Genomic DNA, 25678 nt, shown 5'->3' with positions numbered 1-25678 from the left:
AGGCACCGAGAAGGTATGACAAACACCATACAGCAGTGCTTGTTTCCCCAGAACAGCGGTCCAGGACCAAGCCCTCCTGGAGCGTCTCTTTCTTGCCTAGTTGCTGATAGCAGCTCAGGTGGGAGTCCCTCTACAAGGGAGGGGAAGGATGACCTTGGCGCACAGGCCTCCTCCAGCTCCAGCTCCTCACATCCATTTCTCCTAACAGGCTCGGCTATCCATCACTAACTCTTCTCCTGAGAGCACTTGATTGATGTATATCTTGTAGATGCGTGATTACCCTCACCATACAGTTGAGAAACTCGGCTTTGACAGTTGATGTGATTTCTCCAAGGCTATAAAACCTTGAGTGGTGGTCCGGGATTCGAACCGGTTGTCTACGCTATTCAGCGACTTCCAGAGCGGTCCATCCACGGCGCTGTTTCCCCTCCGCAGGTCCTAGATTTCCCAGTTCTCTCAACAACGTCCTCCGCTGGAAAACGTCCTTGGAAAACGCTGATAGGGTCTTTTGAGCCTCGGCCGCACCCGTCCCTAGCGCGGCAGGCGGAAGTAGCGGGCAATTGGCCGGAAGTGGGGCGGTGAGGTCCGGGTGTTGCTGGAGGAGTCGTGGTGGCGCGGCAGCCCGCGGGGTCCGGGGTTTGGTGTTGCGGCGCCCGCGTTCGCCAGGCTCAGGTGAGTGGCGGCGGCCGGGTAGGAGGTCGCGGCGGCTGCTCTCTGCCCACCTGGGCCTCGGTCCGCCTCTCCCGTCCTGGGCGGCGCAGGGTCGGGCGCGCGCCGAGGCCGGCTGCTCGCTTCCGGGCCCGGGCGCGGACCCCGCAGGCAGGCACGCTTCGAGCTGTATTTCGGCGACCCCGCCCCTCCAGAGTCCTGTGACCTTGGGCACACGGTTCGTCTGAACCTTGACTTTTCCTCTGGGAGATGGAGATAATAACTGCCTGTCTCATAGGGCCGTTGGGGGGAATGCAGTGAGGTTTTTTGTCGCACTTGTCATTACACTTTCACGTGCGTGCTAATAATCACTTGGGTATCTGGAGATTGAGGTGGTAGGCCGGTGGCAGAGCCCGAGATTATGCATTCCTGACCAGCGCTTCCAAGTGAGGATGATGCCGCTGGTCCGCAGGCCAGTTTGAGTAGCAAATTCTACATTATTTTGCTTAGTACCGGGTCAGCCTGAGTCTTCAGTAAATATCAGTACGATGTATACCTATTCCCCATTTTTAACAGATGGTTTCTAGTTGCACAAACCTGAGGGTATTATTGATGTCTTCCTTGCTTTTTTTCTCCAGAGATAAAAATAATTGCCCTTTCTCTTTCTGTACAAATCATGACACAGCTCTTCTGTCCTGACTCAGGGAGCTTTGGGCCCTCCTTACACCAGTTACTCATCCACTTCCTTAGGCCATGCTTCATTGCTCGCTCACTGTAAACCGTGGGCCAGTGCTTCATCCTGTTGAGCTGGGTAGCCAAGGGCTTTAGCACCAGTGTGGCCGGTGTTCTGTGCTTTCAAGTCATTCGTTGCAGTTGGAATGTAAATTCCTGTTTTCTGCACTTTGCTCACACTTTGTGAGTAGTAAGAACAGCTGCTTTTCTAGAGCTAGATTTTACAACTCAGTGCTCTGAATGGCCTCAGGCAAGCTTTGGGATGAATTCACTGCTGCCTAGTAGACCATAATACAATCTGAAGACTCAGTGTTGCATAATACAATGGAGAAAGTGAGGCTTTCGGCAGTTGTGCAGGCCTAGTTTATTTGACAGTAGCACTTTCTTCCCCATTCATGGGTTTACTTTTCTGATTCCCAACAGGGTCTTGTTATTTGTTATGCAAGTATGCCACCTTTGATATCAGAGCATTCTGAAGTTTTCCCTTCAACTGTCTGAGAAACTATACTGTGCAGCCTTGCAAACCTAGAATAGATAAAAACCAAGAATTTGGTTGAGTTGACCAGTTGACATAACTTTGGGTGCAGATATTTCTTTTTGGTCATTCCTTTAGTTTCACTCACATGGGCTGAGAGGACATGAGTGTCTGCTCTATATTGGTTTTTTTTTTAATTAATTAATTTATTTATTTATGATAGTCACAGAGAGAGAGAGAGAGAGGGGCAGAGAAATAGACAGAGGGAGAAGCAGGCTCCATGCACCGGGAGCCCGACATGGGATTCGATCCTGAGTCTCCAGGATCGCGCCCTGGGCCAAACCGCTGTGCCACCCAGGGATCCCTGCTCTATATTGTTAAACCCAGAGATTTCCTAAAGACAGAGTGTTATGAATCCTTTCAGGGTAGTGCCTCTAACAGAATCATTTGTGGGGTCTTATCAGACTGTATCTAGCCAGACCCTTCTTGCCATTCTGATAGAGGAATAGCGGAGTCTTAAAAAAGGGTAGGAGAGGGCTATCTGTATATGAACTGAAAATATTTCACAAGTAATTGTGATGTGCTGTTTTCTCCAATAAGAATGGAAACTAGAGGGTGCCTGGGTGGCTCAGTTCATGATCTTAGGGTTGTGAGATCGAGCTGGGGTTGAGCTCCGTGTTGGGCATTGAGCCTAAGATTCTCTCTCTCCCTCTCTTTAAAAAAAGAAAAAAAAAAAAAAGAATGGAAACTTGAACGAAGTGGAGGGGATGGGCTGTTAGACTTGGTTTTGATTTTTTTTTTTAATTTTTTTAAAATTTTTTTATTTATTTATGATAGTCACAGAGAGATAGAGAGAGAAGCAGGCTCCATGCACCGGGAGCCCGACGTGGGATTCGATCCCAGGTCTGCAGGATCGCGCCCTGGGCCAAAGGCAGGCGCCAAACCGCTGCGCCACCCAGGGATCCCCTTGGTTTTGATTTGGCTTAACTCTGGGTGATACTTATCTTGACCTGAACACCTTACCTTAGCACTAGTGTTTGACCTTCATAGTATTAGTAGATCCCTCACTTGTAGGCACTGCTTCTGTGTGGAAACCGAAGCACGGAAGAGTTTAGCCCAGTTGGCATTTGTATTAACAGCTAAGGGTTCTTAGGTCAGTCGCTAAGCCCTCATCAGGGGCATTAAAGCTTTGCAAACTCTCAACACCTAGAGAAATTTAATTTTTTGTTTTTTTCAATTCTCAGGATTGCTCAACAAATTATTTGCTAAGACAAGATTAGAGTTTGAAGTATCCATTTATTTGTGGCAATTTATCAGGACATAAGGGGGTTAAACCTTTCTAGCAAAAAGATAACTCAGAATTAAGAGAGGAGATCCAGTAACTGGTGAATTGAATATGCTGAGAGTGTCATATACTTAATGTACAGTTAGCATGGCTGTCTTTCACCATCTGGCTCCCTTCCTCTAACTTCTGGACTATAGTTTAAACGAAGCTATTCAGCTTTGCTCAGACCTGTATCTGGAAGGTGGAAAGGTAAGAGTCCTCATTCCTGTGAAATAACATCATTCAGGGTGGTTAGGCAGTGCCAGGGGTCTCTGAGGCTCCATGCTGGTTTGTTAGACCCCCTAAAGAGAGATGGGGAATAGGATATACATGTAGTTAAGTTTATACACTTAAACTAGGAAAGGAGCTTTGTGCTGATGTCACATGTCTTTGAACCTCTAGAGATGGTATCAGGAGTTACTGATGGGGCATCTCATAGTATTCCCTTTCCAGCTTTCTTATGGATTCTCTGGGAGTCCTTATGTAGGGAGGAACTAACTCTCTCAGCTATTCTCTATCTGGACAAACATATCCTGGCAGCCTTTCCTTTGCAGTGCCTTTCCTCCTTACCGTTCTGCTTTATTGGTTCTGTATCTTCCCTTTGTTTCTTTCCTTCTCCACAGTACTCAAGACTAGACTTCTGAAGTGGTTATATTTCAGACCTATATATATAGATATGTTGTCTATACAGTTATGCTAAAAGTTGCATGGTGAAAAAGTAAGTAGCTCCTACTTGCCATTTGCAGTTGGCTCTGCATGCCTCTACGATTCTTTATTTTGTCATCATTGCTGTTACTGGGCATCCTTAAGGAAGTTCTGTAGAGAGTAGGAATTGCTTTGACTAGAAAAACTTCAACATATTCCTTGAAACTTAAGATTACTTTCTTTAAATACTGATTGTCTTGAAGAATACCTTAATTTCTTGTTAGTGCATGCACAAATTTAGTTTTTGTCAAACTTGGACGTGGTTTACACAGTCCAATAGTTTTATGGGATTTATGACACTAAATATTTTTAAAAATATTTTATTTATTCGTTCATGAGAGACACACACACAGAGAGAGAGAGAGAGAGAGAGAGAGAGAGGCAGAGACACAGGCAGAGGGAGAAGCAGGCTCCATGCCAGGAGCCTGATGTGGGACTCATCCCGGGTCTCCAGGATCACGCCCTGGACTGAAGGCAGTGCTAAACTGCTGAGCCACCTGGGCTGCCCTATGACACTAAATATTAATTCTCTTTATTTTGCCTTCAATTTTTATTCTGTGGAGGCACTTTCAACTCTTGGTTTCTTTTGGCATTTATCAGTATATTTATGAATAATATATTTGTGTTGCTGTTTGTTGGTTTCTAGGAGATATCTGTGTCTATAAAATCTTTGGCGACTTTATTATGGGCTTTGAGACTCTCGGTCTCTTGTGTCCCTACCCAGCCTCCTCTATTCCTCTTCCTCTCCCTGCATCCTCCATATATAATTTGCTCAAACTTTTTTTTTTTTTTAAGATTTTATTCATTTATTCATGAGAGACACACACAGAGAGAGAGAGAGGCAGAGACACAGGCAGAAGGAGAAGCAGGCACCGTGCAGGGAGCCGGATGCGGGACTCGATCCTGGTACTCCAGGATCACGCCGTGGGCCAAAAGCAGATGCTCAACCACTGAGCCACCCAGGCGTCCCAATTTGCTCAAACTTTTAAATTAAGCTGATATTCAAGGTTTATATCTATAAATTATGTAAATATTCATAGCTGAGCAGGGAGTATAATATAACATTTCCTTGTCTTATACAACCTTTTTGTTTTCCTGGAGTTAATAATTTTTGTCACTGTTATGGGCTTGGTTTTTTGTTTACCTATTGCTTGTCTGTCCCCAGATTATTCCTCAGAAGTATACATCTCCCCTCCTTGGTAATATTTACTTCCTCTGGCATGAACTGGTTGTTCTGTATGTCTGCTCACAGTTCTAGTCTTGGGATCTTCATTATCCTGGGGTTTCCTTTTGCTTCTCTCCTGCTCAGTTGAACCTTAAATTCAGGAGACCTTATGTCTCCTGCCAACTTCTAGGTCTTCAGTTATGGTACATCTCCTTACCTTGATGATGGAATATCTTCCATCCTTCCTGTAGATTTTGGTCTTTGAGGTCTTCTCTTTGTTCTTTTTTGTGAGTACTATAAACTAGCTGTTAGTGATAGCTCAAGTCTTAGACTACAGACATAGCTCATTTTGCACTTTATTGTACTTCACAGAGAGCATGTTTTTTTTTTTTAAGTTTTTTTTTTTAAGTTTTTATTTATTTATGATAGTCACAGAGAGAGAGAGAGAGGCAGAGACACAGGCAGAGGGAGAAGCAGGCTCCATGCACCGGGAGCCCGACGTGGGATTCGATCCCGGGTCTTCAGGATCGCGCCCTGGGCCAAAGGCAGGCGCTAAACCACTGCGCCACCCAGGGATCCCGAGAGCATGTTTTTTACAGATTGAAGATTTGGGGCAACCCTGTGTCAGACAAGCCCGTTGGTACCATTCTTCCGACAGCATTTGGTCGCTTATCTTTGTGTCACATTTTGGTAATTCTTAGAATATTTCACATGTTTTTGTTACTATTGTGTTTGTTAGGGTGGTCTGTGATCAGTGATTATGACTTGCTGAAAGCTCAGATGATGGTTAGCATTTTGTAGCAATAAGGTATTTTATAATTAAGATACGTATATTGTGTTTTAGGTATAATGCTATTGTGCATGTGACAGACTATAGTATGGTGTAAACATAACTTTTCCATGCGCTGGGAAACCAGAAAATTCTTTGACTAGCTTTATCGCGACCCTTACTTTATTGCAGTGGTCTGGAACTGAATAACACTGAGCACACCTCAGAAGTGTGTTAGAGATGAGAGGGGCTTTTGAGTTCACTTAGTTTTAACCCTCCAGCTCCCTGGTATCTGGAAATCCTGTAGATTGTTTAGGGTCCTCCCTACTCCTTAGTCTGGAATCTCAATCCTCTTATCTATAATACACCAGCAATGTGGATTTTGGAATCAGACAATCTTTGATACCAAACTCCACTTCATCCCTTAGCTGTGTAGCCTTCAGCAGGTTTCTTAGTCTTGTGAAGTTCCTTTTCCTCATCCACAATGTAGAGAAAATAAGACCTATCTTACAGAGATTGTAAGGATTGGAGCTAATGCAGATTTAACATGTGCATACTAGGCTTGGCACAGAGAAGGCTCTAAGATAATTGTGGCTGTTGTTTATTCTATCTTGGAATTTAACCTGTATTTTTGCAAATCAAAAAAGGGCCACATTAATTCAAAATACAGAGTCAGTACCACTCAAACATTGATGTTCGAGGAAATGGTTCCTTTTTTTTTTTTTTTTTTTAATTTTTTATTTATTTGTGATAGTCACACAGAGAGAGAGAGAGGCAGAGACACAGGCAGAGGGAGAAGCAGGCTCCATGCACCGGGAGCCCGATGTGGGACTCGATCCCAGGTCTCCAGGATCGGGCCCTGGGCCAAAGGCAGGCGCTAAACCGCTGCGCCACCCAGGGATCCCGAGGAAATGGTTCTTTTGTTCATCTGGGGACCCTGCACAATAAGTTCATTAAGTACTCTTAGGTAGTATTTATTGAAGTAATTTAAGTTATTTAATGTACTTTTAAAATTATTTATAAAGATATTTGTTTAATTCATATACTTTTCTGTTATTAACAGTTCCAATGCCAGTTGAAAGGGGAAAAAAGTTTATCAAAGATATAGCAGAAAGTCTCTCCACCAAAAAGCTAGATAGTTACTTTCCTTTTATGCAAGTATTTTAGGTGATGGCACTCATTTGTGTTCTGTTTCAGTGAATGTTTGTATGTACTTTTTCTCATATTGATGCCTGCCACACGCTTATCCTGGAAACCAAGCCCCCTCCTTCCGGATGGACATTTGGATTGTTTTCAGGGTTTTTGTTTGTTTGTTTGTTTTTAAGATTTTATTTTTAAGTGATGTACACCCAATGTGGGGCTCAAACTTAAAACCCTCAAGATCAAGAGTCACACATTCTACCAATTGAGCCAGCCAGGTGTCCCAGTTTTTCTCTAGAGCAGTTATTTTGTTAAAAAAACAAAAGTTTTTTTTTCCTTCCAGTTTTTCCAAACTTGTTTCCAAGATGAGATGAAGGTCTATAGATTTTAATAGTTTAGGCTTTAGTTGCAGATTGTGTTGAGCCAAATATAGATTTCAGGTTCTAAAGCAGGTCTTCTTAAAACCCCTATTCTGTCACGGCACCCTGATGGCTCAGTTGGTTAAGTCTTGGACTCTTGGTTTCAGCTAAGGTCGTGAGATCGAGCCCCACATCAGGTTCCTCGCTCAGTGTGGACCCTGCTAGAGATTCGCTGCCTTTCCCTCTCCATTTGCCCCACCCCCTACTCACGTTCTCTCTTTTTCTCTCTCCCCAAAAAAAGAAAGACAAATGTTTTTTTTGTTGTTTTTTAAGTGGGGGATGCCTGGGTGGCTCAGCAGTTGAGTGTCTGCCTTCAGCTCAGGGCATGATCCTGGGATTATGGATCGAATCCCATATCGGGCTCTTTGCAGGAAGCCTGCTTCTCCCTCTGCCTGTGTCTCTGCCTCTCTTTCCGTATCTCATGAATGAATGAATGAATGAATGAATGAATGAATGAATAAATAAATAAATAAATAAATAAATAAATAAATCTTTTTTTTTTTTTAAACCCTATTCTATCAACTGGAGAGTTTCATTACTTCTGTTTTGTTCCTACCATACCTGTGGTGCAATATTGGTTGAGGCAAAAATCTTTTAATTATCTCTAACTATTAAAGGAAGAGTTATTTTAGTACTATTTTCCTCATGTTTTCTAATTTTTAAAAAGTTGGCATCTGGGGGCACCTGGACCTGGGTGGCTGTCGGTTAAGTGCCTTCAGCTCAGGTCATGAGGTCCTGGTATTGAGCCCTACATCGGACTCCCTGCTCAGTGGGGAACCTGCATCTCTCTCTTCTCACTCTTGTGCTCTTTCACTCTTTCTATTGCTGCCCATCACTCTCTCTCTGTCTCTCAAATAAATAAATAAATAAAATCTTAAAAAAAAAAAAAAAGATTGGCTATCTGAATCCATAGGACTAAACTAATGGTTTATAGCAAAGTTTTTCTGTAAAGGGCCATATAGTAAATATTATATTTTCTTCCATGGTTACTCAGTTCTGCTCTTGTACTGAGAAAGCAGGCAGAAACAATATGTAATGTGTGGCCTAGCTATTTTCAGATAAAACTTTACCTAAAAAATAGGTGGAGGGGTGGATTTGGACCCCTGAACCATAGTTTTATGACACCTGGTCTGTAGTATCTGGGCCCATAGATTGAAACTTAGTAGACAAAATGGTCCATAGTCCACGGTAAAGAATTTAGTGTATAAAGATTTAATGTGATAGAATTCTGCTCTGGTTTACAAAGAAATTAGAGCATACATTCCTGCCATCTAGAGAAACCTACATAGCTGGACTACCTGAACAAAGCTACTGGCCTGCCCTGTGGCCACCTGGTTTTCCTCCTGTGGGCTCTGGAGGGAAGGGGCTGCCAGGGGAGTTAGGCAGGGATTTCTGAAAGTCCCTGTGGCACCCTCAGAACCTACAAGGGATTATGTGTAGCAACAACCTCATCTGGTCCACATTGTGGCAGCTCAGGGCTCACTGGGTTTTGCGTGTCAGGCTTTGGGATTTCTCAAGTGGAAGGAAAACTAAAAGCCTTTAGAGAAAGCAGGAGTATAGCAGAGTCAGTGTCACAGCCTCTCATGGTTTCTACTGTGGGGGACAGTGGGTCCTGCATAGCTCAGAAGCAGGGTGGTCAATACCTGACTCATTGGCGACATTGCTCATCAGCCGCCTCCAGAGGAAAGCTGTGCTGTTCCACTTGCACGTCAGCAGGGCAGGCATGTGAATTGGTGTTCCCTGAACCGTGAGCCCGACTTTGAGATGCTTTTTGCTTCCCATCCGTGAATTGACAACAGAGCACATCCGCCTTCTGCCTTCTCCCACCAAAATGCGTTTTTGAGTATACATTCCAATAGCCTGACTACTCTGTGGTAGTGATTCAGTATCTGATAAGCTACCTGGAGAGAACAGGCACCTTCTAGAAGGTGTAGGAGCAGCATCAGAAGACAATCCCATAGTCAAAAGCTTCATACTTTAGGAACAGGGAGGGTTATCGTGGGTATAATTAATTAAACTTTTACACCAGATCCCACTTTCTACTTTTGGTTTTAGCACAATAACTTTTACCAACTTTCTTATTCTTCAAGTGGGCCCCTTTCTGCCTTGATATCAAAGAGAGGGAGTTTATCCTAGATGTGTGCTGTCTTGTGGTTTGGCCATTCACCAGCATGGCACTTATTTGAGTGGAGAGCAGTGTAGCTTAATCCATTTCTTATAATGTGTACATTTTGGTACTGTGATAGGTGGAAGCCACTTATTCTTCATCTACCCTTTTTTCAGTATCTGGCACCAATTCTGGCCCAGTCATTTGTGACCCATGGCTCTTGCGATATGCCGAAGATTTCCAGGCAGTTTCTGTGGAACTCCTCCCCGTCCAGCTCTAATCAAGCACCATATAAACAAGAAATTGCCTGGACAGACCTGTGAGGACTGTGTTCTGACTGGCAGAATGATCCGTACTGACGCCAGAATGGCAGCCACCCTCAAGTTGTTAAAACCTTTAGGATATCAAGCATTTTGCAACCCTTTTGCCTACAATGCTACCCAAAGTGTGACATACTGGAATGTGGGAAGCTGCACGTGGCAGACGGAACAGGACCCTCCAGAACACAGCAGCCTCTGCCATCCTGCCAAAAAAGTTGAGAACATTAATAGCACTTCCTCTTCTCAGAGACTTCTGACAACCAGCAGTGCCCTCCCAGGTTCGGAAACCAGCAGGGCTCCTGCCTCTCAGGCCAGCACGTTAAAGTCGGGCTCACCCAGGGCTGCAGGAGTTGTTGAAGAGGATATAGAAATTTTTGATTCCTTTGAAGACCCCCGAGGTTTCCTACAGCTAAGGCCAGAGTACCAGCTTCACAGCTATAACAGATCTGAGACTTGTCAGCCCCTTTCTGTTTCAGAAGGTGAATTAATTTTGCACAAAGTCACAGTTTATCAAGGTAATCTCCAGCCTCAAGTCATTGCTGAGTATTTCTGTAAGCTGAGCTCTCTGCCTGCAGAGCAGCATCATGTTGTGCTGTCCAGTACCAGCTTTGCTTTGCTCTGCCAGCTAAGTGTGAAAAATATACAACTCTTTGATGTCCCAGATCTGATCAATATTTTGAAAGCCTTTGTCAACCTAGGAATCCCTCCATCCCATTCAATGCTAGGTGTGTATGAAACCAGATTTTGCAATAAGGTGTGGGAGATGAGTGTGGATCAACTTCTCTTGGTGGCTGACCTCTGGCGTTACTTGGGCCGCAGAGTACCTCGGTTTTTAAAAATCTTCTTTAGTTATCTTAATTTACACTGGAAAGATCTATCCTTGTCCCAGCTGATTCACTTAATTTATATTATAGGTGAGAGTCGTCAGGTACCCCAAGACCTCATGCAAAAATTGGAATCGTTGGTTCTCAAATACATAGATTTGATCAATTTAGAGGAGATTGGTACAATCTGTTTGGGATTCTTTAAATCAAGTAGTAGTCTCTCTGAATATGTCATGCGGAAAATTGGAGACTTGGCTTGTGCTGACATGCAGCATCTGAGTAATTATGCCTTAGTGAATATTCTAAAAATGTTCCGTTTCACGCACGTGGATCACGTAAATTTCATGAAGCATTTTGGCCAGATTGCTCCTCAACGAATTCCTTTTCTTGGAGTTCAGGGTGTCATGCATCTGACTCTTGCTTGCTCAGCCCTACGTGTCCTGGATGAAGGGCTAATGAATGCTGTGGCTGCTTCTTTGCCTACGAGGGTGGCATACTGTCGAAGTAAAGATATAGCCAAGATCCTGTGGTCATTTGGAACTCTGAATTATAAGCCACCCAATACAGAAGAGTTTTATTCTGCCCTGATAAATGAGATTCACAGAAAGATGCCTGAGTTCAAGCGATACCCAGAGCACCTGCTCACCTGCCTGTTAGGCCTGGCATTTTCTGAGTACTTTCCATTTGAGCTCATCAACTTCGCTTTGAGTCCAGAGTTCGTCAAGTTAGCTCAGGCGAAAAGTAAGTTTGAACTCACTAAGGAGCTGTATACTCTTGATGGTATAGTTGGCACTGAGTGTCTAGATTACAGAGGCAATCGTCTTAGTGCTCATCTTCAGCAAGAAGGGTCAGAAATGCTGTGGAATTTAGCAAGGAAGGATATGTGCTCAAAGCCTGAATTCCTAGAAGCTCTCTTTTTACTTGAGACCATGTTGGGTGGGTCTCAGTACATCAAACACCATATGATTTTGCCTCATACCCGATCTTCTGACTTAGAGGTCCAGCTTGATGTTAACATGAAGCCATTGCCATTTAACATAGAAGCCATACCAGTTGAAGAAGAAGCCACATTAAAGCTTAAGCATGTGGGAATCAGCCTTACAGATGATTTGATGAATCAGCTACTCCAAGGAAAATCAAGAAAACATACCCAGGGAGAAACTGAGTCAGAAACTGAGCCACAGGCAAGAGAATTAGAGAAGATAGCCATACATTTGGGGAGCTCCCCTTGCAGTGTAGCAGACAGATTAGGGGCAGACAGATTAGCCTGCATGCAGGCCCCACAGGTGAAGCTGGCCATTCAGTTGACAAACAAAAACCAATATTGCTATGCTTCCAGAGATCTGCTTGGACTGCACAATATGAAGAGGCGGCAATTGAATCAGCTTGGGTACCGTGTGGTAGAGTTATTCCACTGGGAGTGGCTCCCACTACTGAAACGAACTCGCTTAGAAAAGCTGATGTTCCTCCATGAGAAGGTGTTCACCTCTACTCTCTGAACGGCTTTAAGGGACATTGTTACTCATAAATGCCCTAGAGGTACACTGTACAAGGTGTTGGGAAACAGTTATAAAAGCTAGAATATAGGTTTGGTAATAAAATCATCTGTTGAGGAGACTTAGCTGTGTTCTTATCTATGGCAAAGTGAAGTTACTGTGTGTTACCATGAATTAATTGTAACCTGGTCCAGTTGTACAAGTTGTTGCTAATTTGTGCAGGTAATGAATAAACCTCTTAATATGCCCTATTTTCAAGTAATTCCTATCATATTTTTCTTCCTCTCTTTACTGGCCTTACTTCATCATGATTTTGATTTTTAAAGATAAAAGTGTAGCCAGACATTGTCAAAGCCAATTTTTTAAAAGTGGTTTTCATGTACTTTATTTTTTTTAAAGATTTGTATTTATTTATTTGACAGAGCGCACAAGCAGGGGGTTAGGGAGAGGGAGAAGCAGATTCCCTGCTGAGCAGGGAGTCAGACATTAGGCCTGATTCCAGGACTCTGGGATCATGCCCTGAACCAAAGGCAGATGCTCAACCGACTGAGCCACCCAGGTGCTCCTCATATACTTTATTTTATTTTTTAAATATTTTTATTTATTCATGAGAGACAGAGAGGGAGAGACGCAGAGAGAGAGAGGCAGAGACGCAGAGGCAGAGGGAGAAGCAGGCTCCATGCAGGGAGCCCGATGCGGAACTCTATCCCGGGACTCCAGGATCATGCCCTGGGCCGAAGGCAGACGCTAAACCACTAAGCCACCCAGGGATCCCCTATACTTGATTTTAAAATAAGAATCTTTTTTGAGTTGCCTGGTTGGCTCAGTCAGCTTAGTGTCTGCCTTCAGCTCAGGGCATGATCCCAGGGTTCTGGGATTGAGCCTTGCATCGGACTCCCTGATCATAGGGGAGTCTGCTTCACCCTCTCTGCCTCTCCACCTGCTTATGTTCTCTTGTCAAATAAATAAATAAAATCTTAAAAAAACAAACAAACAATCTTTTGGGGCACCTAACTGGGTCAGTTGGTGAAGCATGTGACTCGATCTCAGGATTGTGAGTTCAAGCCCCACATTGGGTGTGGAGCATACTTAAAAAATAAATAAAATAAGAATCTTTACAACTTCATTTACATTTCATGATTTTCCCCCCATGCATGTTTTCTTCACATCCTTTAAAGTCTCATTTTTATTTAGATTTTGTTGGTTGTCCTTAGTTGATGGTTCTTCCTGCTTTCAAGAGCCATTTCAGAATTAGCTTAATGTCCTCTAGCCCCCTCTACATTTCTACTTCTCTTGCATAAATTCTTCCCCCTACCTTTCCCTCCAAATATTTTTTCCCTAAAATTGGATGTAGAAGAGTGGAATTAAATGAATGTCTGTTGGGTCAGTGATTCCCAAATCCAATGACCAGTAGAATGTTTTTCATGAGAAGTGGTTCAAACAAGAAGGAAATGCATTACCTTCCGTAAGAAGTCTAGTGGGCTTCAGGTTTGGTTGTATTAGCACCATAAACATAAAGAGGTTATATATAAAGAGATCCTATATATGTGTAAGTAACTTAATACAAGTAACCTTTGTAAACATTTAGGGGTGAGAATTTTAAAAAAGATCCCTCCCACTCTTACTCAGATTTCCTCTCAAAGGTCGCTTCCCTTCCCATGCAAAACAGTACCTTGGTTGGCTTTTGATCATGCTCTGTCATCTTCAGCTTCATTTTCCTCACTGCACTTAGCAGTATCAGAAATTATTCTGGGGACACTGGGGTGGCTCAGCAGTGGAGTGTCTGCCTTTGGCTCAGGGCATGATCCCAGTTCATGGATCGAGTCCCACATTGGGCTCCTGCAAGGAGCCTGCTTCTCCCTCTGTCTGTGTCTCTGCCTCTCTCTGTCTCTCATGAATAAATAAATAAAATCTTAATTAAAAAAAAAAAGAATTAACAATAGCCCTTTGAGTTAACTGTGTTTTGTTAACTAATTAATCTCCAGTGCATGTAGTGGGTTGCAGCACAGAGATGATAATGTTTAGTGAATATGGTCTGGGAATTTAGAGTGGTTAGGCATTGCTGGGGAATTGAGGTGGAAAGAAGGCAGAGGGTGGGGGTAGAGAGGTAGAGCAGATCTGGGTGACAGTTTACAGCGTTACTAAAGAGCCTAAGTATATAGGGGCTGGGTGCTTCTTTTTTTTTTTTTAATAAATTAATTTTTTATTGGTGTTCAATTTACCAACATACAGAATAACACCCAGTGCTCATCCCGTCAAGTGTCCCCCCTCAGTGCCTGTCATCCATTCACCCCCACCCCCCGCCCTCCTCCCCTTCCACCACCCCTAGTTCATTTCCCAGAGTTAGGAGTCTTTATGTTCTGTCTCCCTTTCTGATATTTCCCACACATTTCTTCTCCCTTCCCTTATATTCCCTTTCACTATTATTTATATTCCCCAAATGAATGAGAACATACACTGTCCTTCTCCGATTGACTTACTTCACTCAGCATAATACCCTCCAGTTCCATCCATGTTGAAGCAAATGGTGGGTATTTGTCGTTTCTAATGGCTGAGGAATATTCCATTGTATACATAAACCACAGCTTCTTTATCCATTCATCTTTCGATGGACACCGAGGCTCCTTCCACAGTTTGGCTATTGTGGACATTGCTGCTAGAAACATCGGGGTGCAGGTGTCCCGGCGTTTCATTGCATCTGAATCTTTGGGGTAAATCCCCAACAGTGCAATTGCTGGGTCGTAGGGCAGGTCTATTTTTAACTCTTTGAGGAACCTCCACACAGTTTTCCAGAGTGGCTGCACCAGTTCACATTCCCACCAACAGTGTAAGAGGGTTCCCTTTTCTCCGCATCCTCTCCAACATTTGTTGTTTCCTGCCTTGTTAATTTTCCCCATTCTCACTGGTGTGAGGTGGTATCTCATTGTGGTTTTGATTTGTATTTCCCTGATGGCAAGTGATGCAGAGCATTTTCTCATGTGCATGTTGGCCATGTCTATGTCTTCCTCTGAGATTTCTCTTCATGTCTTTTGCCCATTTCATGGGGGCTGGGTGCTTCTAAGGGAGTCTTAAGTAGGAATAATTGGGCAGATTCATGTTTTAGAACTGTTAGGTAAAAAGGATAGAATGAGATTGAGGAAGGTACATGAGATATATTAGGGAGAATATTTCACAAATGAGAGTAAGAGCTCAGGTGAGACAATGAGGGCCAGAACTATGGGAATGGAAAGTCTGAGTTTCAGAGGTGATTGGAAGGAGAAAGGCAAGACTTGCTAATTGGTTGGATTAGGGAATGGGGATTTTAGTGCTGACCACATTGATATGGAGTCAGCAACTAAAATTGGAACCAAAGCAGGAAAGGTGTTTGGGTAGAGGGTTAGTTAATCTCACCTGGTCATGCTAAGATGAGCTTCCAGGCAGAAATAGCCAGGCTGAGGTCTCAGATGGGGATCTGGGCAGGTGGCAGTCAGAACCACAAGTGAGTAAAATCGCCTGGACAGGTGGATAGGATGTTATTGCAGTTCGGGGATCAGGGAAGAAAAGATAACCAAGAATAGAATACCAGCATTTATAGGGAGAGCAAAGCGAAGGGGACCCAGTGGTAAAGATAAAAAAAAGGAAGAAATAACCACACTTAGGGAAAATGGTAACATACAAGTTTGTCAAGGGTCCTCAAAACTACCCTCACGAAAAGGATTCACAGAACTTGTAAAAGCTGTTATACTCACAGTTATGGTTTATTACAGTGAAAGGATACAGATTCAAATCAGCAAAGGAAAAAGGCACATAATGTAGAGTTTAGGAGAGACCAGGTACAAGCTTTCAGTTGTCCTTTTCCAGTGCAGTCACATGGGCAGGTCTTAATTTCATCCCAACAGTGGTATTTGCCAACATTTATCCATATTACTAATCAGGGTAGCTCACCTGAGCCTGTGCAGGGTTTTTATTGGGGGGGGGAGTCATGTAGGCATGGAGTGCCCACGTGGCTGGCCTTAGTTATTCAGTCCCCACCCCCTTCAGAGGTCCAACTGACATGCCCAAGCCCCCACCATAAATCACATTGCTAGTGTAAGCTGTCTGGTGTAGCTCAAGGTCTCAGGTGTATGCAGACAGTCTTAACAGGAAGGATGTTCCAAGGGCTTAGAGGTGGTCTCCAAGGAGCTAGTAAAGGGCCAGTTTTTTGGGAATGTGCAGGGTTTGAAACCCCCCCACACACACACCTGCCAAGTTAACCTTTCATTGCACAGAAGCCAATAGGAAAGGAGAGGATTTGCACCATGTCAGTTGCTGGGGAGAGAGCAGTGAGGGCAAGAACCAAAAATCTCCAGTAAATTTGCAACTTGGTCATCACTGATGACATTAACAATAGCAGTTTGAATTGGATTGTCAGAGCAAAAACCAGACTGCACACCTGTTGAATATTGAGAATTAAGGAATGGGTTGCAAACGTTGAGGCAATTCCTTGAGAACCTTTGAAGAGAAGGGAAACCTTGAGCAGGATACAGAGTGGGAGTAGGATTGCCAATATAATACAGAATGCCTGGTTAAATTTGAATTTTGGGGACACCTGGGTGGCTCAGCCGTTTAGGGCCTGCCTTTGGCTCAGTGCGTGATCCTGGAGTCCCAGGATTGAGTCCCACATTGGGCTCTTTGCGTGAAGCCTGCTTCTCCTTCTGCCTGTGTCTCTGCCTCTCTCTCTCTCTATCATGAATAAATAAAATCTTAAAAAAAAATTGAATTTCAGATAAGTAATAATGTTTTGTGGTAAAATACGGATAAAATTGGCCATTTTTTCAAGTGTGCAGTTCAGTGACAGTACACTGATGATGTGCAACCAATCAGCACTGTCTAGTTCTAGAACATTTTTTCACCCCCCAAAAAAACTCCATGCCCATTAAGCAAAGATTCCACGTGTACCCCTCTCCCAGACCCTGGCAACTATCTATCTGCTTTCCATTTCTGTGGATTTACCTATTCTAGATATTTCCAAGAAGTGGAATCCTACAGTATGTGGCTTCTTACACTTAGTATAATGTTACTAAAATTCACCCATGTTATGCATGTGCCAGTACATCATTACGTATAGCTGAATAATAGCCCACTGTTTGGACATACCCTGTCTTGTTTATCCATTCATCAGTTGATTGACACTGCATTTTTCCACTTTTTTGACTATTGTGACTGGTGCTGTTATGAACATTCATGTGGCATATTTTTTTGAATGCCTGTTTCTAGTACTCTGGATATATACTTACAAATGAAATTGTTGAGTTATATGTTAATTTGATATTTAACCTACTGAAGAACTGCCAGACTTTTCCACAGTGGCAATACCATTTTACATTTCTAACAGCAATGTATTAGGGTTCCACTTTCTCCACATCTTTGCTAACACTTGTTATTTTGTGTGTGTGTGTGTGTGTTTTAAATAGCTGTTCTAGTGAGTGTGAAGTGGTACCTCATTGTGGTTTTGATTCATATTTCCCTAATGACTAATAGTGCTTAGTATCTTTCTTTTCTTTCTCTGTCTCTCTTTTTAAGTAGACTCCACACCCAGTGTGGGGCTTGAACTCATGACCCTGTGATCAAGAGTTGCATGCTCTATTTACTGCACCAACCCGGCACCCTTAGCATCTTTCTTTCTTTTTTTTTTCCTTAGCATCTTTCAATCTTAACAATACTGAGTCTTTAATCCATGAACAGGAGATGTCTTTCTATTTATTTAGGTCTTTTTAAATTTCTTTCAGCAGCATTTTATTTTATTTTATTTTATTTTAAAGATTTAATTTATTTATTCATGAGAGACACAGAGAGAGAGAGAGAGGTAGAGACGCAGTCAGAGGGAGAAGCAGGCTCCATGAAAGGAGCCCAATGTGGGACTTGATCCGGGGACTCCAGGATTACACCCTCTGCCAAAGGCAGGTGCTAAACTGCTGAGCCACCCAGGGATCCCCTTCAGCAACATTTTATAGTTTTCGGTGTATAATTCTTGCTCTCCCATAGTTACATTTATTCCTTAGTATTTTTATTTTTTTTTAAGATTTTACTTACTTATTCATGAGAGACACAGAAAGAGAGAGAGAGAGAGGCAGGCTCCCTGCAGGGAGTCCGATGTGGGACTCAGTCCCAGGACTCCAGGATCACACCCTGGGCCTAAGGCAGACGCTCAACTACTGAGCCACCCAGGCGTCCCAGTATTTTTATTTTTAATGCTACTATAAATGGAATTTTTATTTTCACTTTTTTCTTTTATTTTTTTAAGATTTTATTTATTTGACTGGGGAAGAGAGAGTGAGAGAGAACACAGGCAAAAAGAGCAGCAGGCAGAGGGCAAGGGAGAAGCAAGCTCCCCACTAAACAGGCAACCAGATGTGGGGCTCAGTCCTAGGACCGTGGGATCATGACCTGAGCTAAAGACAGACACTTAACCAACCGAACCACCCAGGCACCCCTGTTTTAACATCTCTATGAATTGCTTGTTACAAGTGGTTAGAAATATGAATGATTTGTCCTGCATTTTTGCCTAATTCTTTTACGAGCTATAAGAGTTTTTGTGTATGTGTTGATTCTTTAGAATTTTCTATATACAGGATCATATAATTTGTGGATAAAGGTAGTTTTCCTTCTTTCTTTCTGCTTTGGAGACCTTTTTATTTCTTTTTCTTGCCTACTTTCTCTGGCTAGAGCTTCTTACATGAAATTGAATAGAAGTGGTAAAAGTGGGCATCCTTCTCTTGTTCCTGATCTTCTGGAGGATTCTTTCAGTCTTTCACCATTGAATATATTAGCTGTGGGTTTCGCATGAATACCTTTATCATGTTAAGGAAGTTCCTTTCTGTTCTTAGTTTTCTGAATGTGCAATAAATAATTTTTTAGCATATGTCACAGATAGTACATAGGACATTCTTTTTTTTTTTTTAAGATTTATTTATTTAGGGCAGCACCGGTGGACCAGTGGTTTAGCGCCGCCTGCAGCCTAGGGTGTGGTCCTGGAGACCCGGGATCGAGTCCCACATCAGGCTCCCTGCATGGAGCCTGCTTCTCCCTCTGCCTGTGTCTTTGTCTCTCTGTCTCTCTCTCTCCCCCTCCGTGTGTGTCTCACATTAATAAATAAATAAAATCTAAAAAAAAAAAAAGATTTATTTATTTATTTATTAGAGATACAGAGATTGAGAGAGAGAGAGAGAGACAGGCAGAGGGAGAAGCAGGCTCCATGCTGGGACTCGATCCTGGGTCTCCAGGATCACACCCTGGGCTGAAGGCGGCACTAAACTGCTAAGCCACCAGGGCTGCCCCATAGGACATTCTTAAAGAAAAAAAACTATTGTTCATCTGATTTCCAGATTTAAGTGGGCAGTTTTTATTTTTATTTGCCAAGTTGGCAACACTAAGAAAATCTCAGCACCAAGGCAAGGTTTTTTTGAGGAGGCTGTTGAGGGCAGAAGAGACTTACATGTTGAGGAGGGTCCAGCAGTAGTCAGAGATAAGCATTCAGGAGAGAGGTGAGAACAGATGGAATAAGGTCCAATGGTCACGTTTATACATGAAGAACATGGCTACTCCACCTGGCGTCCCATAGAATTTTGCTGACTCTACTATTAAGGTAGTGAGTAAATGGTATTAGAACCCTTAGTTTAGGGGATCCCTGGGTGGCTCAGCAGTTCAGCGCCTGCCTTTGGCCCAGGGCATGGTCCTGGGGTCCCAGGATCGAGTCCCACGTTGGGCTCCCTGCATGGAGCCTGCTTCTCCCTCTGCCTGTGTGTCTTTCTCTCTCTTTCTCCCTATGTCTATCATGAATAAATAAAATCTTTAAAAAAAAAACCCAAAACCCTTTGTTTTGAGACTGCGAGTCTCTTAAAATTAAGAGACCCATTTGTGCCTTGATTTGAGTTGATGAGGGGTTTTTTTTTTTTAAGATTTCATTTATTTATTTATTAGGGAGAGAGCAAGCATGAGAAGAGGGGTAGGATCAAAGGGAGAGGGAGAAGGAGGCCCCCCACTGAGCAAGGAACCTGATGTGGGGCTCCATCCCAGGACCCTGGGATCATGACTTGAGCCAAAGGCAGATGCTTAACCCACTGAGCCACCCAGGCACCCCAAGCCTATGATTTCTTAAGAGTAAAAATTGTACCTGTGCCTAGCAGAGAGCCTTGCACATATTAAGCCATTGAAGGGTGAATGGGCTCCAACCATATAGGACTGCAAGTTGCTTCTGGGTGCACACCTCTGTTCTGGTCTTCTGTGCACCTCTCACTGATGGATGACTCTGTGGGATGTTCTAGGACAGCTGTCTTTCATTTTAACCAGCTCGAAGAAAAATGAACACAAGTCACATTTTTTTCATGGATGGACAAGTAACTCAATTTAGAAATTATAAGAAGTATTGTTCTTCTTTAAAAGCTGAAGTGCCCAATTTATAAAATTGCTCAGTGCATTGGTATTCCACCCACTCTTTGAGGTTAAATGCTTTTCTCTTATTTGACAGGTAATCTTTTCTTCTTTTTTTTCCTCTGTAACCTGTTTGAGCCTAGTCTTTAAAATATGTGTATCTGCCACAATTACTTTCCATTACATTTTTGTGAGACTCAGAAATCCGGTTGTATAACTCAGCTGTGGCAACTTCTTTTTAGGCCAAAGGAAGATGGATGCTCAGGTGTTCAGAAAGTGTCATGGTCACCTTATTCTCTTCTAAATCATCCCCCCACACTCCTTACCCCCATGTTCTGGGTCCTCAACCACAAAAAGGCTTACTTAGCTGCTTCAAGCTACAAGGAAGCACAGATAGAGAAACCTTCCAGAAAAGATGACGAGCTTGTCCCAGTTTGCCTGGGACTTTTCTGGTATTAGCACAGAAAGTTCCACATTCTGGAAAAACCCTCAATCCTGGATAGACCAGAAGATTGATCACCCTACCTCTGTATCCTTTCTCAACCCTTCCCTTGAACTTTCCTTATTCAGCCTGCGTACAGGGAGGCAAAGGAGAAAGGTCTGTCTCTATCTGGCCATCCAGACCTGTAGGAACTGTCAGATGCAAGAAATACTCTGAGCATTTTTTTTTTTTTTTAGAGTATTATATCTATACGCTCAGTCCTCTCTGGTATCATCCTGCAACCCCAGGAACCTAGTCCGATTGTTTAACTACTTACATGTACTTTAAACACACAAAAGGAAAAACAGTGTGGCCCATCACTCTAAATCTGTTGCCTACTTTAAATTTCTGCATGGGCACCATTGCTCCCAAACTATTCATGTATATGATAGGTTGTTTTTTTTTTTTTTTAATTTATTTATTTATGATAGTCACAGAGAGAGAGAGAGGCAGAGACACAGGCAGAGGGAGAAGCAGGCTCCATGCACCGGGAGCCCGATGCAGGGCATGCATCGTGCCCTGGGCCAAAGGCAGGCGCTAAACCGCTGCGCCACCCAGGGATCCCTATATGATAGATTTTTAAAGAGATTTATTTATTTATTCATTTATTTGAGAGAGAGTATGGGCAAATGGAGGAGACGGGCAGAGGGAGAGGAGACAGTATCCTCAAGCAGACTCCCAGCTTGGAGTAGAGCCCCACATGGGTCTGATCCCAGGACCCTGAGATCATGACCTGAGCTGAAATCAAAGAGTCAGACATTCAATCAACTGAGCCACCGAGGCACACCCTTAGATACAGATTTTTAACAGATATGTGATCATAATACTTATACTATTTTGTGTTCTTTTTAAAATTTTATATATACTTTTACAGTTTTTCTACATAGTCATATTTATCATTTAAGTATCAGGTATACCAAGAATAAATGTGTCACTGAAGTGTTTCTTACAATGTGGGTAGACGGATTCACTGGACTCTTGAGTTGGCCTCAGGAACCTAGTTCTGGCCTTAGATTCTGGGTAAAGAACTTTAAGACTTCTGTGATAATAGAGTTGTATTTAGGGGCTCAGTGGGTAGAACATGTGACTCTTGATCTTGAGATTGTAAGTTCGAATCCCACATTGGATGTAGAGAATACTTAAAAATAAAATCTTTAGGGCAGCCCCGGTGGCTCAGCGGTTTAGCGCCGTCTTCAGCCCGGGGTGTGATCCTGGAGACCCGGGATCGAGTCCCACGTCAGGCCCCCTGCATGGAGCCTGCTTCTCCCTCTGCATGTCTCTGCCTCTCTCTCTCTCTCTGAGTAAATAATCTTAAAAAAAATCTTTAAAATAAAATAAAAGGCTTCTTAGAGGACAATACGAGGGATCCTTGTGATGGAACTGTTCTCTGTCTTGACTGTGGTGGTGATTACACATGTCTGTACATGTGTTAACATTGCATAGAACTGAATCCATATAGGCGCACATGCCTAACTAAGTACATGTAAACTTGGGAAATTGAGTAAGATCATGGATTGTGTCATTGTCAGCTTCCTGCTTGTGACACACTGTGTTGTAGCTATGCAATTACTGGTTAAAGTGTGGTTACTGGTAACCCACACTGGTTAAAGGGTACATGGGATCTCTGTATTGTTTCTTACAACTGCACATGAATCTACAATGATCTTAAAATAAAAAGTTTATTTTTTTTAAAAGATTTTATTTATTTATTCATAGAGGTAGAGAGAGAGGCAGAGACACAGGCAGAGGGAGAAGTAGGCATCATACAGAGAGCCCGACATGGGACTCAATCCAGCGTCTCCAGGATCACGCCCCGGGCTGCAGGCAGCGCTAAACCGCTACGCCACCGGGGCTGCCAAAATAAAAAGTTTAATTAAAATCTTGATAAGTAAAATATTTTTTCTGGCTGGCTGGCTGGCTCAGTTGGTAGAGAACACGACTCTTAATCTCAAGATCATGAGTTTGAACCCCACATCGGAGATAGTTTACTTTAAAAAAATTTTTTTCCTTGAAGGTACCTTTGAAATCCTTGTGAGACAATAATATGTTATACGTAGTTCATTTTCCTCCTTCTTCCTCTTTAGACACCTTTCCCTCAAGAAAAATATTAAAGGAAGAAAATGCCCAGGGAGAAACTGAGATTGCTAGTGTATTTCTTGGTACTGTATACTTTGATGCCTTCAGGAAGCCATTTGCAAAGATAGCCCCTCATGTAGAACAAAAAGATAGTGGGAACTCCTTGAAGGGTGAATTGCCTCTAAGTGGTTCAGAATTGCTTTGTCATCTAGGAGGTTAATGGCAGGCTTTTCATTAGTGTCATTTCTTTCCCTGGTTATAAGCCTTCTGTGACTTCCTTCTGTCCAGTAGCTTTCAAACTTTTTTTTAAAATCACAGTCCTCAGTAAGAAATGCTTTTTATAATAGTGAAAGGGATTAAAGGGGAGAGGAGACAAAATGAGTGGGAAATATCAGAGAGGGTGACTGAACATGAGAGACTCCTAACTCTGGGAAACGAACAAGGGGTAGTGGAAGGGGAGGTGGGCGGGGGGATGGGGTGACTGGGTGACAGGCATTGAGGTGGGGGCACTTGACGGGATGAGCACTGGGTGTTATGCTATATGTTGGCAAATCGAACTCCAATTTAAAAAATATACAAAAAAGAAAGAAAGACCTGCTTTTTACATCAAAACCCAGACTAATGGTGCTGTTTCAGGTGATAGAGCATGTGACTCTTGATTTGGGGGCTGTGAGTTTGAGCCCCATGTGGGGTGTAGAGATTACTTAAAAAAAAAAACAAATCAGAATAATAGATAGAAATATAGTTCCCTTTTTTTTTAATTATTTATTTATTTTAGAGAAAGCATGCATGCACATGAGAGGAGAGTGAGGGGCAGAGGGAGAGGGAGAGAGAAACCATGAGAAGACTCCCTGCTGAGTATGGAGTCCCAGGACTCTGAGATCCTGACCTGAGCCTAGACCAAGCGTTGGACCTTAATCAACAAAGCCACCCAGGTACCCTAGAAATATAGTTTCAATTATACTGAAACAAAAGTTTCACAAAACACTGCCCATCCTTATGTATGGTGCCCTCCGACTCTATTCTACTTCATTAAAAAAAAAAAAAATTCTGGTATGTCTCAGTAATGTGAGTTCTTGATTCTTGATCTGCAGTTTGGAAGAAAAATACTATCTCAGACCACAGGTAAAGTAGCCTGAAGCCCCTTGGTGTAAGATTCACTGCCTTCCTCATCTGACTGCATCTGCTTTTCTGGCCCTGCCTCCTCCTCCCCTTCTAAGAAGCTAGTGGTATATTCAGCATTTCCTAAACCAACATCACTGTCCCATCTCTATGCTTTAGCTATTACTGGTTCCTGTCTTAGTGTCCTTCCTCTGCTCCTGTTCTGCCTCCTGACTCCCATGTCAAGTACATATTGTCCATTGTTCATTAGTATGTAGTAACTGTCCCATTTCAGAGTTGTCCATGAGGTCAGACATGTTCTTTGTTGTCTCCAGTTCAAACATTACTCCTGTGAATTCTTCCCTAAATTCTGGGTATACTTTTGGACAGTGTTTATCCATTTTTTTCATGAGGAGCCACATTAAGAAATTTTATATTGAACCTAGTATATAATTTCTTACATGTATTTGTATAAAACTGAAGCAAAAGTTTCATAAAATAGGGGCTCCTGGCTGGTTCAATTGGTGGAACATACTACTCGATCTCGAGGTTGTGAGTTCAAGGCCCATGTTGGGTGTAGCGATTACTTGAGATCCTAAGAAAAAATTTCATAAGTTTTCCATATTATGTACACTTTGATATTTTATCTTCTCTTCCAGTTAATATTTCTTTTCTTCAACCCATAACTTGATTTCAAAACCACAAATTGATAACATTCACTTAGGCCATCCTTCCCTACACTGAATGTCATTTGCAGAAAGCTCTGTTACAAACTTATATTCCATAGTCACTGTTGAAAAGAGGTCCATCATGCCTCAAGACTGGAGGACGAGACCATTTCATATCATTTCTTTTTTCTTTTTTCTTTTCCTTTTCTTCTTTTTTCTTCCACAAGAAAACTTGTAGAGAATATTTATTACAGCATTTTTTTCATAGTAAAAAATTATAAACGTACATAAAAAAGCAATGAAAAAATAAACTGTTTTAGTCATGTAACTGATTACTACAAAGGGGGCACCTTGGTACCTTAGTTGGTTGAGCGTTTGCCTTCTGCTCAGGTCATGATCCTGAGGTCCTGGGATCAAGCCCTGCATCAGACTCCCTACTGAATGGGGAGCCTGCTTCTTGCTCTTCCTTTCCTCTGCCCCTCTCCTGCCACTCATGTTCTCTCTCTGTGTGTGTGTCTCAAATAAATAAAATTTGAAAAAAAAAATACTACGAAAAATTTAAAATGAATAAACCAGATACCCACATTTAAACATGGAAAACCTTAGAATGATAATGCTGAATGGAAAAGCCAGTTGTAAGATGATGTGCATGGTATATCCTTAAGGTACATTAAAAATATGTAAGACTGGGGATCCCGGGATCCCTGGGTGGCGCAGCGGTTTGGCGCCTGCCTTTGGCCCAGGGCGCAATCCTGGAGACCCGGGATCGAATCCCACATCAGGCTCCCGGTGCATGGAGCCTGCTTCTCCCTCCGCCTGTGTCTCTGCCTCTCTCTCTCT

At 42.8% G+C, this 25678-nt stretch overlaps 2 protein-coding genes across 6 annotated transcripts in view; both read left to right on the top strand.

The window, feature by feature from the left end:
* Window positions 1-564: 564 nt before the first annotated feature.
* FASTKD5 (FAST kinase domains 5) lies at window positions 565-12500 on the top strand. Its single transcript, XM_041733101.1, has 2 exons — window positions 565-672; window positions 9661-12500. The coding sequence occupies exon 2, from the start codon at window positions 9698-9700 to the stop codon at window positions 12125-12127; it is 2430 nt and encodes an 809-aa protein (XP_041589035.1). The 5' UTR covers window positions 565-672; window positions 9661-9697; the 3' UTR covers window positions 12128-12500.
* Window positions 565-25678, top strand: part of UBOX5 (U-box domain containing 5) — a 42271-nt gene continuing 17157 nt past the window's right edge. For 3 of the 5 annotated variants that reach the window (XM_041733106.1, XM_041733105.1, XM_041733102.1), the window contains exon 1: window positions 565-672. The gene's annotated coding sequence lies outside the window, so the exon portion shown is untranslated. Of the gene's footprint in view, window positions 673-15549; window positions 15561-23851; window positions 24005-25678 lie in introns of those variants that run through there. The other 2 variants (XM_041733104.1, XM_041733103.1) reach the window with 2 other exon arrangements.

The sequence above is a fragment of the Vulpes lagopus genome, chromosome 18 (assembly GCF_018345385.1).
Source record: "Vulpes lagopus strain Blue_001 chromosome 18, ASM1834538v1, whole genome shotgun sequence".
Lineage (NCBI taxonomy): Eukaryota > Metazoa > Chordata > Mammalia > Carnivora > Canidae > Vulpes > Vulpes lagopus.
The sequence above is the reverse complement of the archived record's forward strand: the minus strand, read 5'-3'. Positions and strand labels throughout refer to the sequence as shown.